At 38.6% G+C, this 22,819-nt stretch overlaps 6 protein-coding genes and 1 non-coding gene across 8 annotated transcripts; 5 read left to right on the forward strand and 2 right to left on the reverse strand.

Annotated features, from left to right (window-relative positions):
- Positions 1–7,178: 7,178 nt before the first annotated feature.
- Trnam-cau lies at positions 7,179–7,251 on the forward strand. The gene has a single exon. It is a non-coding gene; the product is annotated as a tRNA-Met (tRNA).
- Positions 7,252–11,493: 4,242 nt separating this feature from the next.
- On the reverse strand, positions 11,494–14,141 carry LOC108052967 (U3 small nucleolar RNA-associated protein 4 homolog). The gene is made up of 3 exons (XM_017135527.2): positions 13,912–14,141; positions 12,010–13,843; positions 11,494–11,713 (listed from the first exon to the last, which is right to left on the reverse strand). Exons 1-3 carry the CDS (start codon positions 14,046–14,048, stop codon positions 11,594–11,596), a joined length of 2,091 nt encoding a protein of 696 aa, XP_016991016.2. The 5' UTR covers positions 14,049–14,141; the 3' UTR covers positions 11,494–11,593.
- Positions 14,142–15,063: 922 nt separating this feature from the next.
- On the forward strand, positions 15,064–17,170 carry LOC108052962 (protein disulfide-isomerase TMX3). The gene is made up of 4 exons (XM_017135521.2): positions 15,064–15,306; positions 15,371–15,609; positions 15,742–16,365; positions 16,420–17,170. The coding sequence occupies exons 1-4, from the start codon at positions 15,267–15,269 to the stop codon at positions 16,807–16,809; spliced, it is 1,293 nt and encodes a 430-aa protein (XP_016991010.1). The 5' UTR covers positions 15,064–15,266; the 3' UTR covers positions 16,810–17,170.
- LOC108052965 (programmed cell death protein 5) lies at positions 17,095–18,099 on the reverse strand. The gene is made up of 3 exons (XM_017135525.2): positions 17,903–18,099; positions 17,508–17,628; positions 17,095–17,440 (listed from the first exon to the last, which is right to left on the reverse strand). Exons 1-3 carry the CDS (start codon positions 17,963–17,965, stop codon positions 17,217–17,219), a joined length of 408 nt encoding a protein of 135 aa, XP_016991014.1. The 5' UTR covers positions 17,966–18,099; the 3' UTR covers positions 17,095–17,216.
- A 45-nt stretch (positions 18,100–18,144) lies between these two features.
- On the forward strand, positions 18,145–18,801 carry LOC108052966 (mediator of RNA polymerase II transcription subunit 10). The gene is made up of 2 exons (XM_017135526.2): positions 18,145–18,384; positions 18,448–18,801. Exons 1-2 carry the CDS (start codon positions 18,263–18,265, stop codon positions 18,725–18,727), a joined length of 402 nt encoding a protein of 133 aa, XP_016991015.1. The 5' UTR covers positions 18,145–18,262; the 3' UTR covers positions 18,728–18,801.
- Positions 18,802–18,902: 101 nt separating this feature from the next.
- LOC108052964 (iron-sulfur cluster co-chaperone protein HscB) lies at positions 18,903–20,118 on the forward strand. The gene is made up of 3 exons (XM_017135523.2): positions 18,903–19,366; positions 19,418–19,530; positions 19,591–20,118. Exons 1-3 carry the CDS (start codon positions 19,145–19,147, stop codon positions 19,976–19,978), a joined length of 723 nt encoding a protein of 240 aa, XP_016991012.2. The 5' UTR covers positions 18,903–19,144; the 3' UTR covers positions 19,979–20,118.
- LOC108052963 (gamma-glutamyl hydrolase A) lies at positions 20,074–22,590 on the forward strand. 2 transcript variants are annotated; one of them, XM_044457815.1, is made up of 5 exons: positions 20,074–20,173; positions 20,228–21,001; positions 21,209–21,259; positions 21,320–21,549; positions 21,617–22,590. In XM_044457815.1, exons 2-5 carry the CDS (start codon positions 20,793–20,795, stop codon positions 22,240–22,242), a joined length of 1,116 nt encoding a protein of 371 aa, XP_044313750.1. In that variant the 5' UTR covers positions 20,074–20,173; positions 20,228–20,792; the 3' UTR covers positions 22,243–22,590. The 2 variants fall into 2 exon arrangements, with proteins under 2 accessions (XP_044313750.1, XP_016991011.2); XM_017135522.2 differs by lacking the exon at positions 20,074–20,173 and having other exon boundaries at positions 20,205–20,321; positions 20,384–21,001.
- Positions 22,591–22,819: the final 229 nt, after the last annotated feature.

Below are 22,819 nucleotides of genomic sequence, written 5' to 3' on the forward strand. Positions count from 1 at the left end.
GAACTGCACCACGAACAACAATAATGTATGTACAAATGCTTAAGCATTGTTGTTGTTGCACGTTGCGTATGCGTAATATTTTGCAGAAATTTATGTTGCACTTCTTTGCGACTTCGTTTTTATTATCATCATCATCATCGCCGACTTCTATATTTAAAGCAGATCAACAGGAACACAAAGAAGTGAGGAAAGCGGCAACTTCTTCGTTATGCACTTTACTTTTGCCCCAACTTATTAAAAACAACAAAAAATTCCGCAAAATTACAAGCAAGTCAAGGAAAATAAGATCGAAAATAAAAACATCAACAAGAATGGGAGAGATAAAAATATAGAATACGGAAGACAGAAGACAGAAAGGTTTTAATTGTCTGTTGTACGTAAAAATAAAGTTTAAAAAAATATGGGAAGAGCGATTTCAAATTTCAAATATTTTGTTTGCCTTGCTAACGATGTTAAAATCAATATTCAAGAAAAAATCTTGATACAATACGTAATGAACTATAAAAAGTTTAGCAACAGCTACATTGTTTTTGGACCTTTAAAGCTTAACTTAAATATCAAAGCTGACATTTAAGACCTGTATAATTTCAGCTTTTATTCCTTTAGGATCATTTGTCCCTTTTATTTATTCTTGATAATGCAACGACAATGTTGCACCCCAATGTGTCTGAGACAGATTGATGCCACAAAACAACAAAAGCATTAAGATGGATCGCATTGTGGAGACGAATCACCGTCAACAACATCAACTTCATCCTCATCATCTCCGTCTGATTCTGTTGTTTGTCCGTTGTTTTTCTTTTTGTATTCGCTTTATTGAAATTCCTTTCAAGTGTCGGAGACGATCGTCATCATCCTGCTATATCCCATATATATATATCTCATGATCACGATCATAATCATTAACAACCTTTGCTGTAGTGTTTGTGTTTGATCTGCATTCGTTGCCCAGACAGACAAATAAAGTTGGCGGGACAGGGACACTCGACGGCAGCTACTGTTTCCCCTTTTTGGAGCCCTCTTGAGCCGCAGCAATTTATTTGATTGCCTCTTCACTTTCCTTCCCCCACTTCGTTTTGGCTCAGACCGTAAGTCGAAATTTATGTTTGCCATAAAAACACGATCTCCGACTCAGAGTCATAATTAATAAAAAAAGCAAAAAAAAAAGAAAGGAACGAAAGAAGACCAAATCCGAAATGCAAAATACGAAATACAAAAAACGAGCCCAAAATGTGGCCATAAAGTGCTGACAAGTGTTTTCTGCCTTCCAACGGCAGACCTCGAACAAAAAGGCTCGCGTGAGTCAAGATCATTTTGAGACAGAGTTTGTTTTGGACCTTTTTTTGTCTGGCACCAGCTGGACTGAATGTGATGGGAATGAAAGGTATGTATGTGGGCCTTTATGAAAAGAAATTACCATACAAAGTAAACTCAGAGCTAAAGAATGTGGCAGTAAAAATAAAATGTCTCCTTCATAAAAATAAATTACTTTTTTTCAATGCTAAAAATATTCACATATCAAATGAAGATCATTAAGTAAACTTAAGAATGCAAACTTTTAAATGTTACTTTAAATTAATTTTTGGAATAAATAACCAAACATTTGGAAAATAGCTCACAAATGCTTTTATATAAAATCTTTGTAAATTGGTCTTTTTAAAATACGCTTGAATAATAGTTATAAATGAACGGTTTTAACAGTGGGTAAATTTTTTCCCACATAATAAAAGTTTTTTTATAATTGAAAAACACTATTTCAAAAACCATAGAGCAATAACAGCAATATCAATAAGCCAAAACATTCACATGAGCATAAGCATTTTCATCTAATTCAAACACATTCCAGTTTATTTTTAAACAAAACGCTACATTTTTGTATTTATTTCTGTGCCGGCAAAAACAAAATCGAATGCTTTTATTTTCAATTTCCAACATATGGAGCAGGGCGGCGGGGGGTAAATCCCAGGAATTTGAATGTAATCGACAGAAGCCGTCTGTTATCGATAAAACACCAAAAAGCGAGCATTGGCATTTGCCAGATAAGCGGGTAAATTCGTACTCGTACATACCAGAAAGTCGAACGCTCGATTTGACATTGAGCAAACGTAAATTCGAAGAATTCCGGCCCAGGAAAAGTTTTCCCAACGGCAAAGAGGAAGAAGTACCGCTGCAAATGCCCCTCGAAATCCCCGATCACGGCACTATTTTGCTATTTCACGCACGACTTTCGAACCCGTGTCACGTCACGCCTCGAATATCGAGCACACTACTTGAGGAATTTCACACATGACAACCAAGTATTTGGACTTGCTCTCGCTTTCACTCACTTTCTATCTTTCTCTCTCACTGCAACTACACCTTCTGATTATTGCAATTATTACGGTATATTATTACTTTAAAGTTTTTCGTACTTTAATGTTGCCAAAAAAAGTGAAAAAAATAAAATCACTTGATGTGAACTTTGGATTTACTGTTGAGATAAGACGCTTATCCCCGTAATATCCGTTACCATATGGCTATATAGCTTTCACCGATCCGATCTAGCCGCCAACCTGCGCCGCACTGAACTAGATGCGATTTTTTTTCGCAGCTAACATAAAAACTGCCCGTTTGTCTCCAATATTTCACACATTTCGCACACTCAGGCCCCGGCGTCTATATAGACGATATATATCCCTGCACTGGTCGGGAATATAGAGGGGGGGTGGAGGAGGGTCTGGGCGGCATAAGACTCCGACGCGGCGACAGACGGGCCTTTTATTTTTACCGCTCATTTTGTTGTTGTTCGCGGGCACCGCAAAAAAAAGAAACACTAGAAAGTAGCAAAATTATTTTTGTACTTAAAAATAAATTGAAAAGCATTTTCTTCATCTGTTTTTGCAACAACGGCCGCAGGAAAATCAAGCGTGAAAAGCGTGCTGCCACTCCTTCCCTCAATTTTCATCTCCACTTTAAAGTCTCCACTCTCTTCCATCTTTAAAGGGCCACACTAAAAAAAAATATGATCATATTTTTCAAATATCAATACTAATGATATATTTCATTTTTTAAATTGATTTTACTGACTGTTATTAAACTAAATTAAGTGTGTTAAGTAAGTAGAAATCTCTTAAAAATGTCTTTAAGATCAGGAATACAAGAAAACAATAAGAATTTAAACTGTAATTAAAGACAGAAGACAGAAAGAGTTGTTAAAATTCCATTTAATGTGACTTAAATATTTTTGTTCTGTGCATCGTAATGTTTTTCTCTTCGAGGATCGAGAGCTGTCCCCCTGCCCCCGTCTTCGTCTCTGTCTGTCTGCCCGTCTGTCCAAATGTCTGGCCCTGCTCATTATTTTGCTATCATCGGGAGAGACGCAGAATCGGCGACAAGAACAACAACCTGGTCCAAAAATACCCTCTAACAGTGGGGTAGAGTAGGATGAACAACGCAGACACAAGCAGCATAATTCCTATTTAAATAGAGAATAAGAATTCTGCAATATTGTTGCACAAACAAGTGCTGCCCGAGGAGCAAATAGGGTGAAAACAAAAATAAAACATTTGCTGGCAATAAAGCCGAATGGGGAATGCTCTTTAAATGCCAAGATAATCAATTAATTGGGACTTTAATTCCTTTTTGTAAGTTTTATTTATGCATTTAATCAATATAATTTTTTGTTTGTATTATAAAATAAAATGTTAATGATTCCAAACAATCATTAAGTTGCGAATTAATTAAAACTTACAAAGACCATTTGAAAAATGTGCATTATATATATCCTTTTCTTAATTTATTTGGTACTGAACTGATTTGATATTTGTTTAAGCTACTTTAACTCAGAGAATTGATAGAATTTGGAGAATTTGGTTTGGTAGTTCAAATTACAGGCAATAACAGTGATAACAAATATTATTAATTATAATATAATTACTTTTATTAATTCTGTTCCCATTAATAATTGCTGGAGTCCTAACCTAAGACCTCTGATCCTGAATTGTTTTCGATTAAAACCAAAGCTGGCTACAAAAGTATCACAAAGAATGGAAAGGGATGGCGTAAAGAATAATTCCCCATTCTCTTGGATAGGGTCGCCAAATGGGAGTCTATGTGTGGGGATTCTTGGGCTATTTTCAGACCCATCTGACTCACTCGCCCTCAACCTCAGCCGATCCTCTTGCCCCCTCGCCCACCATCTCGCACTCCCCACGAAAAGAACAATGTGCCAGCAACCGCTGAAAATCTTCCACTTGCAGCAGCCCCGCACAAAAGTAACGCCTGGCCCAAAAAAAGAAAATTTGCAATGTGAAAATTGCATGAATTAGAAAACAAAAAAACGAGGAAAGAGGAAACCGCTGTTGCTGCTGCTCATGATGATGATGATGAAACCGTGGAAGGAACTGCCAGGCAAAAATCCACTCAGACGAAAGTCCTTAGACTTTGCATTTCGGCAAATATAATGCACAACGGGCGGTACAGGAAAAGGGGGCGTGGTTGGGAAAATCAGGAAGTTGCCACTGCAAGATGCAGCGCAGGAAACTGCCAGACGGCAACGGCGACGTTGGCTGGCTAAGAACAATGCCAGGCCACACAAAAAAGTAAGCCAAGAGAGAAAACTACGCAAACTTGGTGATGGCGAAAATACACTGTAAACATAGAAGATTTCTTATAGAAAATTAAAAAAATTTGTTTAAATTTGACAGCGATTAAATGATTAAAGCAAAAATTTACAAAAAAAGAGTATTGTTTAATTTTGACAATAATTAAATGATCAATAATAAATTTCATGATTTTTAAATAAAAATAAAGTCATTATATTATTTTAATATTTCATGTTACATTATAATAACATAGTCTAACAAACCTTTTAAACAAAAATTCGTAATTTTCCATTGAATAAATTTTTAAAATTAATTTTTTTCCCTGTGCATCAGCAGAACCAGCAACATCCAGTCTCCTAACAACAATAATACATAATTACAATAAAGGACTGCACTTTATGCAACAGCGAAGCAACAACAACATCAACATTGATGTGGAAAATGCAATCAGCGAAACTAGAACTAAAGGAGCAGAATATCTCGACTTCCAAGGATCTCTGGATCCATTGCCAGTAATTTGATGGTGTTGTTATTGTTCAGCCCAGCGTTATTATGATGGAGGAGATGGTTATTCATAACAAATTTCTGTCAATTATTGTACCTGGATTGCTGTTTGGAGCAGTTGTATTCTTGTGTTTTTAACTTCACGTATTTTTCCAGTCCTAGCAACGGTGCGTATACGTAATGTAAGTGTGGACGAGAATGGAATGGGAACTATAATTTGAATTAATTTGGCGCATTATGATTGCAGTTTCTTCTATAGGAAACTTAACCGGTTAACTTATATGTATTTATTAGTTTATTTCTAAGTTTATCTAAGTTTATTCGTTTGCCTATATATAACAATGTATTTTGTATTCTTTACAAATGTATTTTACTTTAATTTAAAGTTTGTTATATACAATTTTAATATTGATTTCCAGCTTAATTTATCTAATCAAAGCTCAAACTTTGTTTTAACTTGTTTAAAACTGACTTTGACTTTGGCCGCAAACTTAGATCGATTTTTTCCGAAGAAATAATAGTTTCCACATGAAAAAAAACTTAATTCAATGCTGGAAAGAGAGAAATAACAAGGCAAAGACAAAGTCAGAACGATAGATGCAGGAACCTGGGGAGAACCCGTTGATGAATGTACATTAGAGCGCTATCCTGGCGCCAGTTGACCAGACAGAGACTTCCTCTTCCCCCTCCCCCCGTCTTCTCCTGTCTAAGCCCCACTTCCCCCCTCTATCACGCATTGGCGGTAGTTGCATCCTGTCGCGCTGTTGCAGCCTCAACTAGAAGTCACGTCATATTGATTGAAATTTAAAATGCAAATCACTTAAAGCGTTCAATTTAATCAAATTATTACAACAACCATCTGGAAAAGCATTGAAAAAAGAGATGGTAATAGGTGCAAAGGGGAGGTGGGGAGGGGACAACCACTGGCGACCAGAATAGACCGCAACAACAACAACGAAAGGAAAGCAACGACAAGTCATTTTCCACATTCTCTGTTTGCGGTCACTCGAGGAGGCGCCGCCGAGTAGCTTTCCATAAAGGGGTGAAGCCAATGGGCAGTGGTAGGAAATGGTGGCTCCATGAGAACGTGTCTATTAAAGTGATAGCCTGGTCTGGAGTTGGTCACTTCTGGACATGGAGATGCACATGAAAAAAAAGTCAAAAGTGAGTAAAATTTTTTTTTTAATTTTAATTTAAATTGTAATTAATATTTTATTTAATGATAAATTTATCAATTTACAAAATCGTATTTATCATAATTATGTAAGTAAAACAATATTTAGAATTAAATTATGTAATGTATTTTCATCTACTAACATTGTATGCATAAGTAAATCTAAAAATTGTATCTAAGAGTTAAGATAAAAAAATAATGTATATTTTAAAAATTAGTTTTACCAAAAAAATCGTTCTTCATATAAAGGTATATCTTCAAATAACATTAAATAATTATAAAAGTACATTTGAGCTGTTAACTTTATTAAAGAATAAGATGCTAATTGAAACAAGTCCCTATTTTCAAATAATTTTAATATTAACGATTGTATTGTAGTTTTAATATAAACAATTTTAAAACTATTTTTTAATGGGCATTCAACAACACTAATACTCATACATTTTTTTGAGTGCACTGAGCTAGAAAGTAAACACATTGCCCTGACATCAACAACAATGTTTCCAATGCTAATGTTGTCCAATCTACTGGACCGGCGTCCATCAGCCCCGCCCATCTCACCTCACCCCACCGCCTTCCTGGGCGGTTGCTGTTGGCTTAATTAAATTGTGGTTGCAACTTGCGAAGCGAAGCGCGTACACAAAAATCACACACAACAACAACACGGCTGAGAAGCGAGTGCGGTTGGCACTTTATGATTGCAATTGTTGTTCTAGCTGCGGTTGTTGTGGTTCGTTTTTAATAGGCGCTGTTTAGCACGAAGCACCCTGTACTTTATGTTTGGGGCGAAAACATGAGTTCGAGCTCAGGTGTTCCTTCTGCGTTTTCAGATCATTAAATGGAGCTTTCCTTAATGCATTAAAAATTAAATTCTTAATCACTTTATAAAGCCTACTTAGAAATGGCAGATAACTAGAGCCTCGGTGGCGCAGTTGGCAGCGCGTAAGTCTCATAATCTTAAGGTCGTGAGTTCGAGCCTCACCCGGGGCATGTACTTTTTTCCTATTAGTTTATGTTTTTATTTAATATGAATTTAAAATTTTAACTTTTAATATATGTATGTATATTGATAATTTCTTACATGTCATTGTTGTTGAACGTGTAGACAGAAATGTAACAACTAAGAAGGACATACTTATTAAAATTTGTCTTCCTGCGAAGGCAATATAAAAATCAGTTATTCAATGTATAGATATTCAATATTTTTTAATTTTAAACAAACTTATACTTTAAGTTTTATAAAAATAAAAGTTCAACTTTGAAGTTCTTTAAAAACTAAAAGCATAAAATTCAAGAATTCATTTATTTTGATGATCAATAAGGTTTTAATTATCTTTCCAACATAAATTTAATAAATAAAAAAAATGTTATAAGAAAACATTGGTTGTAAACATCTGAAGAGCACCCCAAAGTCGGCTGAGGTCAGCAGACATTATGATTTTCCCTCATTAAATCTATAGACCGCAGAAATACCACATCTACAAAAACCGCAACGAGGGCAGCAAAAACTTGACTAACATCGTTATGGAGATTATGACGTTAGTCACATTATGCAAAAATCTGGAAGGAAAACCAACAACGACAGCAACAACAACAATAAACTGAGTAACAGCAATTAAGTTAACTTGCAAAAATAACAGTGTTGAGTCCCACAGAGAACTGAAGGAATTACTCGATGGAACAGAGTAGTAATCTGAAATTCATGGGGGAACACTTTAAGTCTTAAGCTTAATCCAACGGGAAATGCAATGCAATTTCCAAGGACTCCTCGACACCAACAAAATCGGAGGAAAATGCTCTGGAGCTGCAAATGCTCAACTCTCTTCATTTGCCGCCCCAAAAAGTATGCAATGAAAATCGAAGCAAACGAAGTGAAATGCTCGTAAATTGTAGTTGGCTGACAAGTTGACTCCTTGGCAGGATTGTGCAGAGGGGTGGCCGGTGGGTGGTGGGTGCTCGCCAGGATGTGCGGGATGACATTGCACTCGACGCCGACGAGTGCAATGAAACTGCAAAACTTGCTCCAGACAAGCCAGGAAGCGTCAGGCATATCAAATTGTTGGTATTTGTGTGAGGCGAAGGAACCTCAACTAAGCTCCTCACTACTCCTTATTCGCCCCTCTTTATTGTGCATTCGTCCTTTGGCAGCTCAGCGAAGGACAAAATTCAATGAACGTTTTCCTGTCTTCGCTGATGCACTAAAAAATATACTTCCGATATTTCATAATTTGAAACCAGAGAACAAATAATTTCTAAAAAATATCTTAAATGCTTGTTACTTTTTCTTTAAAAAAAATTAAATAAACATATAACTTTAAATTCAAAATTGTAAGTACTATAATCATTGTTATTTATAATAATTTGTTAAATATGGTTTAATAATTTGAATTGTAAAATCTATTATTAAACAAAAACAAATAAGATTTGGTGATGACAAAATGTACATATTTTTCTCAAGTGTGTTAAGTGTCAATGAATGAAAATCATGACCAAAAATAGAATAAAAACGTTTGATGCTCCAAAATTGGTCATAAAAAGGATTTTTATGAACCCGCTGCCACTTGAGTTCGCCAGCTCCCAGTTGACCTTTCACCACCTGCACAGCTGCACTTTCATTAATACTGTGTTTTTGTTGCGGCATCCCAAAGAGTTTTCTTTCAGACCAATTAAGTGCTGGCTTTCCTCCATTGCTTTTGCTTCATTGTTGTTGGCGAGCATAAAATTCAATCAAGTTTTGTGTTGGGCCAAAAGTTACGATGCCTCAGACAAGAGAGCAGTTACCCCTTAAGTTCCCATTCCCATTCCCGATCTCGTTCCTTTCCGTTTAACCCCCCGACAACTACCAGACAGACAGGACACGTTTGTCCTTATATTGTCCTCTGGTCGGTTGCTGTTGCATCCCATGGATCCCTGTCTAGACTTGAGTTGGTTGCCCTCCCACCACTGTCATGACAACCGCATGCGATTTATGCTGATGCGAGCATTTACCCCCTTTGGCCCACCCATCCCCCAATTAGCACCCCTTGCACTCTCCCACGCGTTAATATTATTAAATGCAAATTAAGCTTTATCCCATTTCATTCATTAGCGGCTGTAATTTAGCCCCGCAAGAGTTCTTGTTTATTAGCACCTCAAATCGGTTGGGGTTTCACACGAAAATAACAGGGATGCAAACGGCTTTGAAATTTAGAAAGATTTACACAGATTTTAAGATTTTACTTTAGCTAATCAACCAAAAACTGATATTGAGACCACTCATGCAAAAATCCTTAAAAGAGAAGAATATGTAAAAAAGCTGGAATACAAACCGTTAAAAGATTAGTTTATTTAATTTTCCATGGTGTAACCGAACAACTATTATAATAATTATCCTAATTCTTTTGGTACACAAAAATGTTTAGCTTACATTTTTCAAATTGAAACAAACAGTAATTATTGTTTTTGGTGAGTAAAATTTAATGAAGTATTTTAATTAATTATAATAAAAAACTAGAATATTTAGTTCTTTAGTAAATAATTTTGACAAATGATACGGAAACGGATATTTTATTTATTTATGTGTAATCCCCTTCGCATCCCTGATTATGCAAGGGTGAAAAGTGCAATTGAGGTGCAAATTCCCATGCGAACATTGCTTCTTTTGTTGCTTCGTTTCTTGGCTAATTTGCAAACCAATTAAATGTCAATTTGAGGCATTGTTCTTTAACCTCTCGTTCTCCACCACACCTTCTAAGTCTTTTACCCCATGTGGAAAAAGTTTTTTTCGCCACCGCCAAAGTTTCGCCCATTGCCTGTCTAGACTTCTTTGGCAGACTCTCACGACTTCTTCCTTCAAATGCAGCCCGACTTTTCCCCGTAGTTTGCATTGCGTAGTTTGCATAACTTTTCCACCAAACTCCTCCTTTTTCGCCCAGCGCCTTTCAACGGCTAAGTGAGTTTTAATGCCGACAAAAGCGCCCAAGGGTGGAACTTTGGGTTTGCGTTTTCCAGCCAAATTGGCATACGTTGCGTATGCGTTATGTGTGCATTTATAGTTTGTATGCTCAGTTTGAATATTTCAGTCAATTCACTCATTATTCATGTCTGTTCGCCACTAGCTTTGCTATGCGAAAACTGTCGCCTCACAAAAATGACACGCCCCCGCAACCGCAGTCAGCCAGCCGGTCGGTTATGGTCAGAATCGGGAAAAGTTACGGAGCTGAGGAAAAGCGGATGGGGGTTTTCATCCTGGTCAAAAAATTGTATGCAAAAAGGAAAAAAACAAAAGCCAAAAAATTGCACATTGCAGTGCACATAACAAGATGGTTCACCTCTTCCAGGACTAAGCCGAATTTTGAATGCTTTAACAATTATTTATTTCAAGTTTAGATTTACTTTATAATGTGGGTATGCTCAGAAATTAAAATTTCTTATTTCATTAGGTACAAGTAAATTAATTTGATTATACAAAGTATGTCATGTAAGAACTACGTTTTTTATAATATTTTCTTCATTTATTTTAAGAAATGTGCTGCTAATGTTGGCTTACAAATAATATATCAAATTAAGTTAAATATTTCCGCATCTATAAGCAATGCCCACGATCACCAAATTAGCTTTTGTTTAAAGCCTTTCATTTATTATAATTCCGGTGATGCAGAAGTGAAACTTTATTTTGCGCTGCCAATGCAAAGTTTTAATCACCTTTCTGATCCCAAAGTGGTCATGACCCAGCCCAAGTAAAAGCCTCTCCTGGCATTCGAATATGGCTGCGGGATACTCGGACTTTTTATGCCGAGATTCAGAGCTCCCACCCATTACCCATTTGCAGCACAATGGTGGAACGACGGCAGACCCAGCCGGCCAATGAGTTTTTGAGCTAAAAGTTGAATTGTGCATCGACGTCCCCCCAGGACTCCCCCCAAAAATCCCCTCGCACGCCGCCTCTGTGTGCGTGTGTTTTCGACTGTCTGTGTGGTATGCACTTGTCTAGACATTGGCTAGACAGTGTAAAACCAAAAAATAACAGCAACAACAATTACAGTAAATGCCGGCGACACAAAACGAAACGAAACGAAATGTTGCACAATCCACGTAGCCCCCACGAAAAAGAAATCAGGGAAATGGGCCCGGGAGACATTGTCGTCGTCGACGAGACGGCGGAGACAAATTTTTGGCAATACATTTGACAAATTTCCGTGCGAATGCCGAGTGCGAGCCGCGCAGCAAGCCTTCGAAAAATTCACTCCACCATTGTTTTCTACTTTTTTGATTTTATTTGGTAACTAAGTGGAAACTACTGGGTAAACCTAAGTGGAGACGCTCCACTCCACTTTATCCTCCGGCGCTCCGTTTACCCGGCACCAAACTTCTTCCGCTGGTACGGCTTTGGCAGCGGAGCCAACAGATTGTTTGTCGAAATGCTGACGTTGACAAGTTCGTTAGAGCTCAGCCGAGACACGTGCACCAGGTGCTGCAAAAAAGAGAAATAGAGGTGAGAAAATGTACGCAAATAATGGGAGAAATAAAGGATTAAGTGCCCTTATGGGATAGTCGAATGGTGTTGAAAATGGATAAGAGCTTCTATGCCCACTGTTAAACTTTCATCTTGACATTTTTAATATTCATAAAATAAAATATGTTTTTGGTTCAATATGGAACAAAGAACTTGTCAATTTCAGAGCTTTATTAAAACAAATGATAATCTATACGATAATCTTCAAAATGAGAAGCAGTCTTTAAGCTTCAAGGAGGATCTCCCAATCTTACCTGTCGCGGCAGCTCCGTTTTAAGGCTCAAACCCTTTGAATCGCCATCAACTGAGGATCGCTTTCCGTCTGACAACTTCTTCGACTTGTTAACGATCACATGCTCCTTTGGCTCCACATGCTCATTTCTCTCCAAAACATATAAATTGCTTTCGGTATGAACCAAAAATATATTAGGATTCCTTGGATCCAAGGTGATACCACTTATGCAGTGGTGTATGGTGTCCGGTATCAGGTACTCATCAGTTTCACAGGTAAAGATCCGATTAACCAGATCGTATTCCACGAGCTGGCCATTGGCGTAGGCTACCACCACCCGAGGAAGACCCTCGTGCAAGGATAAAGCAGTCGTTCCTGCTCGATGTCTTGGTAAGTTCAGCAGGTGCTTGTACTCTTTTCCATGTAGTTTCCAAACTGATATTATTCTATCCGAGGTTCCCGCAACAATGTAATCGCCATCTGAAGAAACCAGTAAATGGTTAATGATACTCTTGCAATGGTCACTCAAATCGATGCTATTTTGGAAAATAAGCTGATCTTCATTAAAATTAAACCAATTAAGATGATTATTTTGGGGATCGAGAAGCGCCAGTCTTCCTTGCTTCGTGAAGATAATGTGGCTGGCTGGTTTGAGTTCCTCGGGCAGATCCTCCGACAGACGCTCCACCTTCAGGGGATCACTCTCCAAACGATTTAGACGCATTTCCTTCAAAGTAGAGTAGCAAATCCAGTTTGCATCTGGTGAAATGGCAGCAGCCTGTATGAAGTTGTCCTTTTTCACATTTAGTTGAAGCAGTTTCTGGGGAGGTTGTTCCAAAAGAAGTTCCTCTGAGTGACCAACTGGCTGTACGCCGTGCTTCTTCTTTTCCGCTTCACGTGGAACCGAAGAACCCAAGCGCCACAGGTGCAGACTGTTGGGATAACGTAGAAGCAATAGCTTTTCACTGATGGCTAATGAAGCTACGGATCCTTGAAGAAAAGGAGCGTGCTGCGCAAGATGTGCAGACATCCTTTCGCTGGAGGTGACAGTCAATATGCCATCCAATCCTCCAGAAAATATTTCACCATCTATGACCAACAGGGATTTCACATAGTGTTTGTGGGCATCTCGCTGCAGAAATTTGATCCATCTCTCGCTGGTGGATTCCTCTCGCTTGATCTTCGTCTTGCTGAAAATGCGAATGAGAGGTGGCTTCATTCCACTGCAAATCAATCGGTCCTCTTTTTCATTAACAGCCATAGCAAATACGTTTTTATCTAGAACTCGTGTACAATCGATTTGCGTAGCATTTTCTGCATTCCAAACGGTTATAAATCCTGCGGAATCGCCAGCAATAATGGTATTATCCGATAGCACCTGCAGGGACCAAACAATCACATCCTTTTCGGAAAGAGTCATTGTGTGGAGAGTGGTTCCCTTAAGGACATTCCAAATGCGAACAAATCCTTCGGTGCCGGTAACTAATTTTGTTCCTGATTTGTCGAACTTAATGCAGAGAACGCGACCCTTTTGCTTGTTGAAGAGGGATTTATAGGTGATTTCGTCATTCTCAATGCTCAGGATGTTGATGTGACCCTCCTCGGAACCCACGGCGATTTCAGTTTCTGCGTGGTTGACATCGAGACTCCAGAGGGCATTTCCAGTGGGTGAGTGCTCATAGCGTGGCTTTAGGTTTACCACATCCCACTCAATCAGTTTACCCGTCAGATCCACGGAAAACAGACGATTTCCTGCCCAAGATAAAGATTCCACTGGAGATTCGGGTGGCAGATGAATAACGCGATCCAAATAGGGGGTGTGCTCCAGGTTCCACAGCTCTATAATGGGGGTTTCGCTAATATTTATGTTCTGATTAGTAATCTGCATCTTTTTAAGGAGTGTTTCGTGATTTTTGATATTTACCGACTCAAAGCGAGGCACTTGCTCAATTTGCTATAGGCCAAACTAACAATACCACGCGGTTTTATCGTGTAGAATCGAACATTGTGCAACTGATGCTTTCCCTTTCCCTGGGGATCCGTCTTCGAAATATTCTTCATTGTATTTAGTTATAATAATAATTAAAATACGTAGAAATAAGCAATAAAAAATTAAACAAAATTCCTTTGGAGTTGCACGTGTGTGCCTAAGAGTTGCCAGATGTTCGAAAACGTGAAGTAAACAATCCGCGAGAGTTGCCACTTCGGTGAAAATATACTAGCATAACCCTTGTGCTGCCGCATATACTTAAAATTCAGACAAAAGCTGGAAAGGAAGAAAACTTCGGCACGCCGATGTTTATATACCCTTGCAGTTATTACAAATCGACTACATTTCGATTTCTATGCCTATATTACTAAAAACAATGAAGCTATGTCGTGCATTTTTTTATCATTTCTATGGCAGCTATATGATATTGTTGTCCGATTTTAATTTAATTAAAACCGTAATTCCATAACATTTAAATAGTACCAAATACCAAAGAACAAAACAAAAATTGAAAACAGTTATAATTTTTTAAAATTTTTTTTTTCCGATTTTACCTATGGGAGCTATATGATATAATCGTCCGATCCAGCTCGTTCCGACTTGTATACTGCCTGCAATAGAAAGATAACTTTCGGGAATGTTTCCAGCAGATATGTAGCTTTAAAAATGAGGGCGGACGGATGGACAGACGGACAGACGGACAAACGGACGGACATGGTTAGATCGACTCTCCTGGTGATGCTGATCAAAAATATAAAAATTTTGACTGAAATTATAATACCCTCTGCAAAAATATAAAAACCAGAAAGTAAGCTAGCCTAAGCTTATATACCCTTGTAGCTATAAATTTAATATGCACAAAAATCTCATCAAACCAAATTTGTTCAAGTTTCAAGGTGAATTATAATATGTACATTTGGGCGCTCAAAATTTGCATAATTTATATTTTAAAACGCTACTTTCACCCGCTTATACTATTGATTTAAGGCACAACAGGTAAATTTTTTTGTAAAGTATATATTATATAGAACCATAGTGGGTTAAACAGTGTTATCTTCCATTTCCAGTTTCGGAAACCTACCCGCATCTGGTCACTCTAAGGGCGGGGGTGGTTTTTGCGAATGTTTTCTTTTGTTGTTGCTGCCCGAAGGAAAATAACTTCAACTGAAAATTAAACCAATCAGCTAATTAAATTAAGTTAAAAAAACAATAAAATATCATAAAGCATGATATAGCAGAGGAGAATCGAGAAATCACACTTGGAAGTACAAATAAAAGTAGCTGCAAAGATGACGCCAAGTTCTATATGGACCTTCGGCCTCCTGAGTGGTAAATAAATAAGGAGAAAAAGAAAAAGCAAAGGCAGTTTATGAATTATTTAAAAAATCAATAGCTTTTCTTGTCACCTTGGGATCAACGGCGATTTCCTCGAGGGTTCTGGAGCTTAGCGACCGGTTTATCGATGTGCGACACGAGGGTCAGTGGCTGGTCATGTTCTATGCACCGTGGTGCGGCTACTGCAAAAAGACAGAGCCCATCTTCGCTCTGGTGGCTCAGGCGCTCCATGCCACCAATGTGCGGGTGGGTCGCCTAGATTGCACCAAGTATCCAGCAGCAGCCAAGGAGTTCAAGGTGCGATTTGGGAACTACTTAATATAATTAGAAACATTGTCACAGTAATCTTTAACCAAGGATCAAAGACTACTGCTACATTGATTTCTAGGTTTTGATGAGTACAACCTCTAAATATCACATCTGTTTTAGGTTCGTGGTTATCCCACCATCATGTTCATCAAGGGCAACATGGAGTTCACCTACAATGGAGATCGCGGTCGTGATGAGCTGGTCGATTATGCTTTGAGGATGTCTGGTCCTCCAGTTCAGCTGGTTACGCGAACGGAGAGTGTGGACATGCTAAAGGGATCCCATACGATCTTCTTTATTTTTGTGGGCCAGCAGGAGGGCGTGGTGTGGGATACGTACTATGCTGCAGCGGAGGGTTACCAGGAGCATGGATTTTTCTATGCCACCAGTGAGGATATCGCAGCCCAGCACTTTGACTTTGAGAAACTACCAGCAGTTATTGTTTACAAGGAGGAACAGCACCACTTCTATCCGCACGGACACCTCGCGCATGAAATGGACCCTAATGAAGTTAACGAGACCGTTTTCCAGTGGGTGAATGTTGAGAGGTTCACACTCTTCCCGAAGGTCACTCGATTCAACATTCATCAGCTGCTAAAGACAAATAAGTATCTAGTTCTGGCTGTTGTGCAGGAGGATAAGCTCAATCAGATAGCCACCCATGAACTGGAGTTCCGGGACATGGTCGAGGGCGTGATAAGGAAACACAGGGCACGATATCATGAGAAGTTCCAATTCGGATGGGTAAGAGTTATAAATACTCACATTTTATGAATTTATCGAACTTTTTCTTTTTAGATCGGTGAGCCATCTATAGCACACTCCATCATTCTGGATCAACTGCCTACGCCGCATTTGATAGCGATTAACTCGAGCACCCAACACCACTACTTACCAGACGATGATCCCATTCAGATGACCCCGCAGGCACTGCATCTCTTCCTGGAATCCATTAGTAATGATAGTGCGATTGCATATGGAGGAGATACGTATTTTGTGCGAGTGAATCGTGCGCTATTCGAAGTGCGAAGAGCCCTTAGGGATATGTGGCTGGGAAATCCCGTGCTGACCACTGTTATCTTTGGTCTGCCGCTTGGATTCCTCTCGCTCATTATGTATTCCATTTTCTGTGGCGATTGTTTGGTCACTGAGGATGATCAGGATGAAGATCACGAAAAGAAAGAGTAAAAAGAACACTAACAGAAAGACCGAAAGCAATTAGATGAAGGTAAATCAGGTGATCTCGAGAAGAATTTTAAGTTTCGTAGAAGATCCCGAGAAAAAAATTAAAGCAAACCAAAAGGAGTACGAAGAGAAGAAAGCGAAAAGAAGTCGTAGCAGATCCCATCCCCTAGAGCAACTTTTCTACCGTATATATATGTAAGCCAAATCTAGTCCTATGTCATCTCATCTCCGCTGGGCGAGAACTTCCAAATCTGCTTAAAGAATCGCCATTTGACACAATGAAATCAATTCGCATTCGTGCGTCTGGTTCTTTTTTTTCGTTTTAAGTTAGTAAAAGTAATAAACATGTTTTAGCGGATGCGAAGAGTGGGGTCAACTAAAATTAAGAGTTGGGCGGGAATGCGACCCGATCAGCAGCCGTAATCATCATCATCATCGCTATCGATGGCAGCTCTACGCCGATCATACTTCACGGAGGACTTGCTCTGCGGCATCTGAGCATTGACGCTCTCGAGGATGCTCACGAACTGGGCGTCATCGAGTTTTCCACGCACCTGACCCATCTGGGCCATGCGGATGACCATGTTCTCGAATATTTGCGCCTTCTCCGGCTTGCTCACTTTGAGGGTGTTCACTGTGGGAGATTTTAAGTGTTATTCAGCGTACTTTTATAAGATTTAGAAAAGGTTTAATGCACTAACGTCGTGCTCTGGCCTGCTGATCCAAAACTTGAGATAATATCGAATGCTTCATCTCCTCCTGGGCCCGCATCTGCTCCTGCTGAGCCTGTTGTTTTTCTGCATCATTGCCACCGCCGCCGCCCTAAAAACAGGAGAAAGGGTTGAAAGGTCACTGAAGGATAGAGCTTTAAAGGAACAGGTGTCTCAGTTATACAAGATGACTCATAAGACTTAAAAGCTACCTACCACGACAAGAATATAAACAAACTATTCAAACCTCCTTATTGTTGTCTTTATATTATTGCAATATAATTTTTAAAATCTATATCTTCACTATTTTCTCCAAGTTATGGCTATTTTTAGAATTCTCTAGAGGAATCTAGCCGGTTGAAAGCCTACCAAAATACTTTACTTACAAATTGCGACTGCATTTGGGACATGCGCTGGGCGCGTAGGGCATCCAAATCTCCATCCGACATTCTGAGTTCTTAATTTTATATAAAGTGTGGCAGTTATTAAGGCAATTCTTCAGTTTTTCCTTCAAAAAACTAAAATCACGCACTTTTTGACCAAATAGTGTGCAGCCAAGCAGTGTGACCTTGCTATGCGGAGGCTATCGATAAGTCGCAAAACTCATAAATGCGTTGTAGCAGCCCTAGTTATCTGGTTTATTTCGAGAAGAAGAAGAAGGAGTAAAGGAAAATAATATATCACCGCAGAAAAGCAAACAAATAAACGAAATAATAGAGAATAGAAGCCTTTAAAATCATTTTAAAATGTCTGCTCCACTGGAGAACCTGGAGACCCAGCTGGAGATGTTCATCGAGAATGTGCGACAGATACGCATCATCGTCAGCGATTTTCAGCCACAGGGGCAGAACGTTCTCAACCAAAAGATGTAAAGATAAATGATAGCATGGTTAATTGTAATTTTATTAATATCAAATGTATCCACCAATAGTAACAGCCTGGTAACCGGCCTCCAGGAGATCGATAAGCTACGTTCCCAGGTGCAGGACGTCTACGTGCCGTTTGAGGTATTTTTCGACTACATCGACCAGGACAAGAATCCACAGCTGTACACTAAGGACTGTGTGGAGAAGGCATTGGCCAAAAACGAGGAGGTCAAGGGCAAGATCGAAAGTCTAAAGAAGTTCAAGTCAAATCTGCTTCTGGAATTGTTCAAAACCTTTCCCAACGAGATGCACAGCTATCGCGCTTACCGCAAGGACTCTATGTAAGCCGAGAAAAGGCCACCTAAATTATAGTTTTTAATACACATATTGGAATAAACTTTATACTTATGTACATACAAGTCGGTGGTTTCCTATCTAATACTTGTTTTAAGGAATACCCTTATAGTCTTAATTTGATTTGAAGAATATTCGTGAGGGTGATCGATCTATTTCAAACAATTTTTTATAGTATTGCAAAACAAAGCAGAGATTTGTTTCTGTGGGATAGTGTAAAATTAACTTATTTAAAGTTTTAAATTGATTTTATGAATTTAGTAATCTTAAAATAATTTTCGAGCTCTACAACCCTACTCAAAAAGCGTTGCCACACTTGCTATTTAACAGCTGTCCGTTGTTTTCGTCAGCTTGTGTAATTTTTAAACGTTTTAGTTGTTTATAAAAAGGTTAAATTTAGTGTACAAAATGCGGTGTGTGATAAATGGCTTTAAGACTGCTGTGAGGGTGACAAATTATTTATCACCCGCCAGAAATAGTATTCAATTTGAACGGTTTCGATTGCACGCAGTTCGACAATTTTCAGTAGAATCCTCGCCGGCTTGTTGGAATTGCCAAAAGAAGTCAAATTTAAGGCAGAATATGATATGTTCGGATTGTGGACATTTGCAAGATGTGGATGCGGAAATAGTAAGAATAATTGCAAGCTTAATTTCATTTTTGAAACCATTATTTTTATAGAATTATTTCGACTTGTTGAGCTTTCCCACCAAGTTTTCCTTGGAGTCCCAGAAGTTAACAAAAAATTTTCGCCAACTGCAGACAATAGTGCATCCTGATAAATTTAGTAATAAGTAGGCATGGCTAAGAATAATATATCCTGGATATTTACATTTAAGTCCTTGAGTTTGCAGAACTTCCCGTGAGCAAACCAACTCCGCGGATTGGAGTTCCCTGATCAACAAGGCTTATAAGACCCTTGCCACGCCCATTGAACGCGGTCAGTACCTTCTCCAATTGGAGGGTGAGCAGATGCCCCAGGATAATAGCGCTTTAAACAAGGAATTCCTAATGGCCATGATGGAACGGAACGAGGAAGTGGAGGATGCGGTAGACAGTCAAACTCTAGAGGACTTGAATGCCCAAGTTGTTAAGGAACTAGAGGATATGGCCCAGAAACTAAACTCCCTCTTCGCAGCCAAAGATATTCAGGGAGTCAAAGGAACTCTTGTGGAGATGAAGTACCTGCTGAGTATTCAGAATGGCATCAAGCAGAAGCAGCAAAGTTTGCTGGGCAGCTGAAAAATCATTAAGCGATCGACAATCGATTCTTATCACATGCACAATTTAGTCTGTTGCTATCAGCTGTTAAGTAAACAATAACAATGACTTAGTTTGTTTTATACGTGAATAAAAGTAGCGATACATCGGTTATTAGTAAATTAGCTAATTTTCAATTAGTAACCGACTAAAACAGGTTTTTATCCACCTTTCTATGTAAGTTCCCCTTTTCAAGTAGTTCCCCTTTTCATCGAGCACCCTGTTCCACAGTCAATATATCAATTAATCTCGCCACTATCTATTGGACTTAGTCTTGAATCGTCATACGCAAACTCATGTCCACTCACACAAGCCAAAAACCTATGTAAGTATGAAAGAAATAATCGGCGGTGTTTACCTATAAATTTGAATCGATTGCCGCTCCAGCGGACAGTTCTTATTAACTGGTGACAGCGGTTGGGTTCCCCTGTGGTAGAAAAGCCTAGTTCTATCTGGGCTATACTTCTGGAAAACGGAAAACTCTTGGATAAGCGCAGCGATACTATAAAATAATTACCAACCCACAAAAATAACTCTGAACCAACTATCTAGAGAAAGAAATTCGCTAAAAATACTTCAGAAATCAATAGAGGTATCTGTGATAAGAACTATCTGTGAAGCAGAGTAAACAATGGAAATATTACATAGGAAGTAATACTTTAATCTCTGGATTAAGATACTTTGAAGCATTAAGATTAAGATACTTCTCAGGACAATAACCTCTTTGGATTCTGGAGTTTTGGAAAACTCTGAGATAACTTAAAGTTGTAAAGATATATAACACAGAGAATCAAAAATGCCAAAACTCTTTATCAGCCTGCTAATTTCCATCGGCTCTCTGCTGATCGCTTCGGCAGCCATATCATCACCCATCATTGGAATTCTCACCCAGGAGGTGTACACCGATGGCTTGATCTCTCGACACTTTGATAACAAGACCAGCTATATAGCCGCTTCGTATGTGAAGTATCTGGAAGGTGCCGGAGCACGAGTAGTGCCCGTTTGGTGAGTGAGCAGACAGATATAGTGACAGCTTACTGACCAGTGAAAAATTGGGAGATCTTATCGTTGCTTAGCAAATTTACCCAAACCTCGATAAGGTTGAATTATTTATAGAACATAAATTCACATAAGATCAAATTTGATTTGGTGGCGTCGTCTTGATAAGATTGCCAAAACAATTAATAATCCATTTTCATAAACCCTCCCCAGGATCGGACGTAATCGCAGCTACTATGAAGATCTCATGTACAAGATAAATGGGTCAGTATAAATAAAATATCAGGAATGATTCCGCTTATAAATTTATTGATGTTTTGATAGAGTTTTGCTGCCCGGTGGTGCCACTTGGTTCAATCAGAGCAACGGGTATGCCGATGCCGGCGAACATCTGGTACAGTTGGCAATGGAACTGAACGATCAGGGAATCTTTATGCCGGTTTGGGGCACTTGTCTTGGCATGGAACTGATGGTTTACAAACTGGCTGACGGCAGTGAGCATCGTATTAACTGCCAGGGAAAGGGAATTGCGCTACCAATGGAGTTTAAAGAAGGTATATTTGGAAATATAAATGAAAATAACCTCATCTCTAAGTTGTAAATATGTTTATTTTCGCCTAGACTTCAACAAGAGCCGTCTATTTGCCTACATCAGTGATGACATAGTGGCAAATATGGTCAACAAGAATGTGACCTATCATTGGCATCAGTTTTGCTATACGGAAAAGGACTTTGAGAGGGATCTTTTAAACGAGACTTGGCGTGTATTGTCTTTGAATCATGACTGGGATGGCGTTGAGTTCATTTCCACAATGGAACACAAAAAGTACCCCTTTTATGGAGTACAATTTCATCCGGAGAAGCCCATGTATGAGTTTACTAAGGCCAGTATTCCGCATACCGCAGCTGCTGTAATAAGTGGTCAATTCTTTGCCGATTTCTTTGTGAATGAGGCCAGGAAAAGTAATCAGAGCTTCGCCAATGCCACGGAGCAGGCCAGGGCACTAATCTACAACTTCAAGCCGGAGTACACTTCGATTTTGGGATCCTCCTACATCCAGCAATATTTGTTCACTAATGACGAAATGGAAATTCCCGACATTCCAGAGATTCCGGATGACCCTGATGAGGGCGGTAATGGTAATGGCTACATTCCCATTATTGTCGATGGCGGTGGTGGTAGTTCCAGCATACTACCTCTCTTCAGTGGATTACTCCTTACCTTGCTGATCCTATCAAATAATTAATTGATTGTTTAGCAGTGTTCAGTTAATTTGTGGCATGAACTTTGCTCAAGTTAGCGTATAGTTTCATATCTAGAATGAAATGAAATTTGTTTACGCTCTAGATATTTACCGAATTAAGTTTTCATTCTCGTTGATCGATTATAAACTGTTATCTTTGCTATTGTCTATGTGATGTGAAATTCGAGACCCTGCAATTATTGTTCAAGCTATTTACATGACAGCAAAATATGAAAAGAGATTGTCTTTGTCGCCAAGGGTGACTCAATTGGTTAATTAATGGTTCTTTTTATAGATATATTTCATAAGAAGGGATTATATAATAAATGTTTTAAATGATAAATTGATAAATAAGTTTATTTCTTTGCCTTTTTGGCCTTTAATAGTAAAATCGAAATAAAAACACAAAAAACACAAATGTCAAAGTAGCTTCGAATTCTAGTTTCACTAAAGTTTCAGCGAATTAAGCTTAAATTTAATTCAGAGTTACTAATTTTGCATTCAAATACATATATTAAGCAAACCACAAATCTTTTATATTGCCATTAAGCTCTTTAGTACATATGTATGTTGATCAATT

Source organism: Drosophila rhopaloa, unplaced genomic scaffold (assembly GCF_018152115.1).
Source record: "Drosophila rhopaloa isolate 14029-0021.01 unplaced genomic scaffold, ASM1815211v1 contig_163, whole genome shotgun sequence".
Taxonomy (NCBI): domain Eukaryota; kingdom Metazoa; phylum Arthropoda; class Insecta; order Diptera; family Drosophilidae; genus Drosophila; species Drosophila rhopaloa.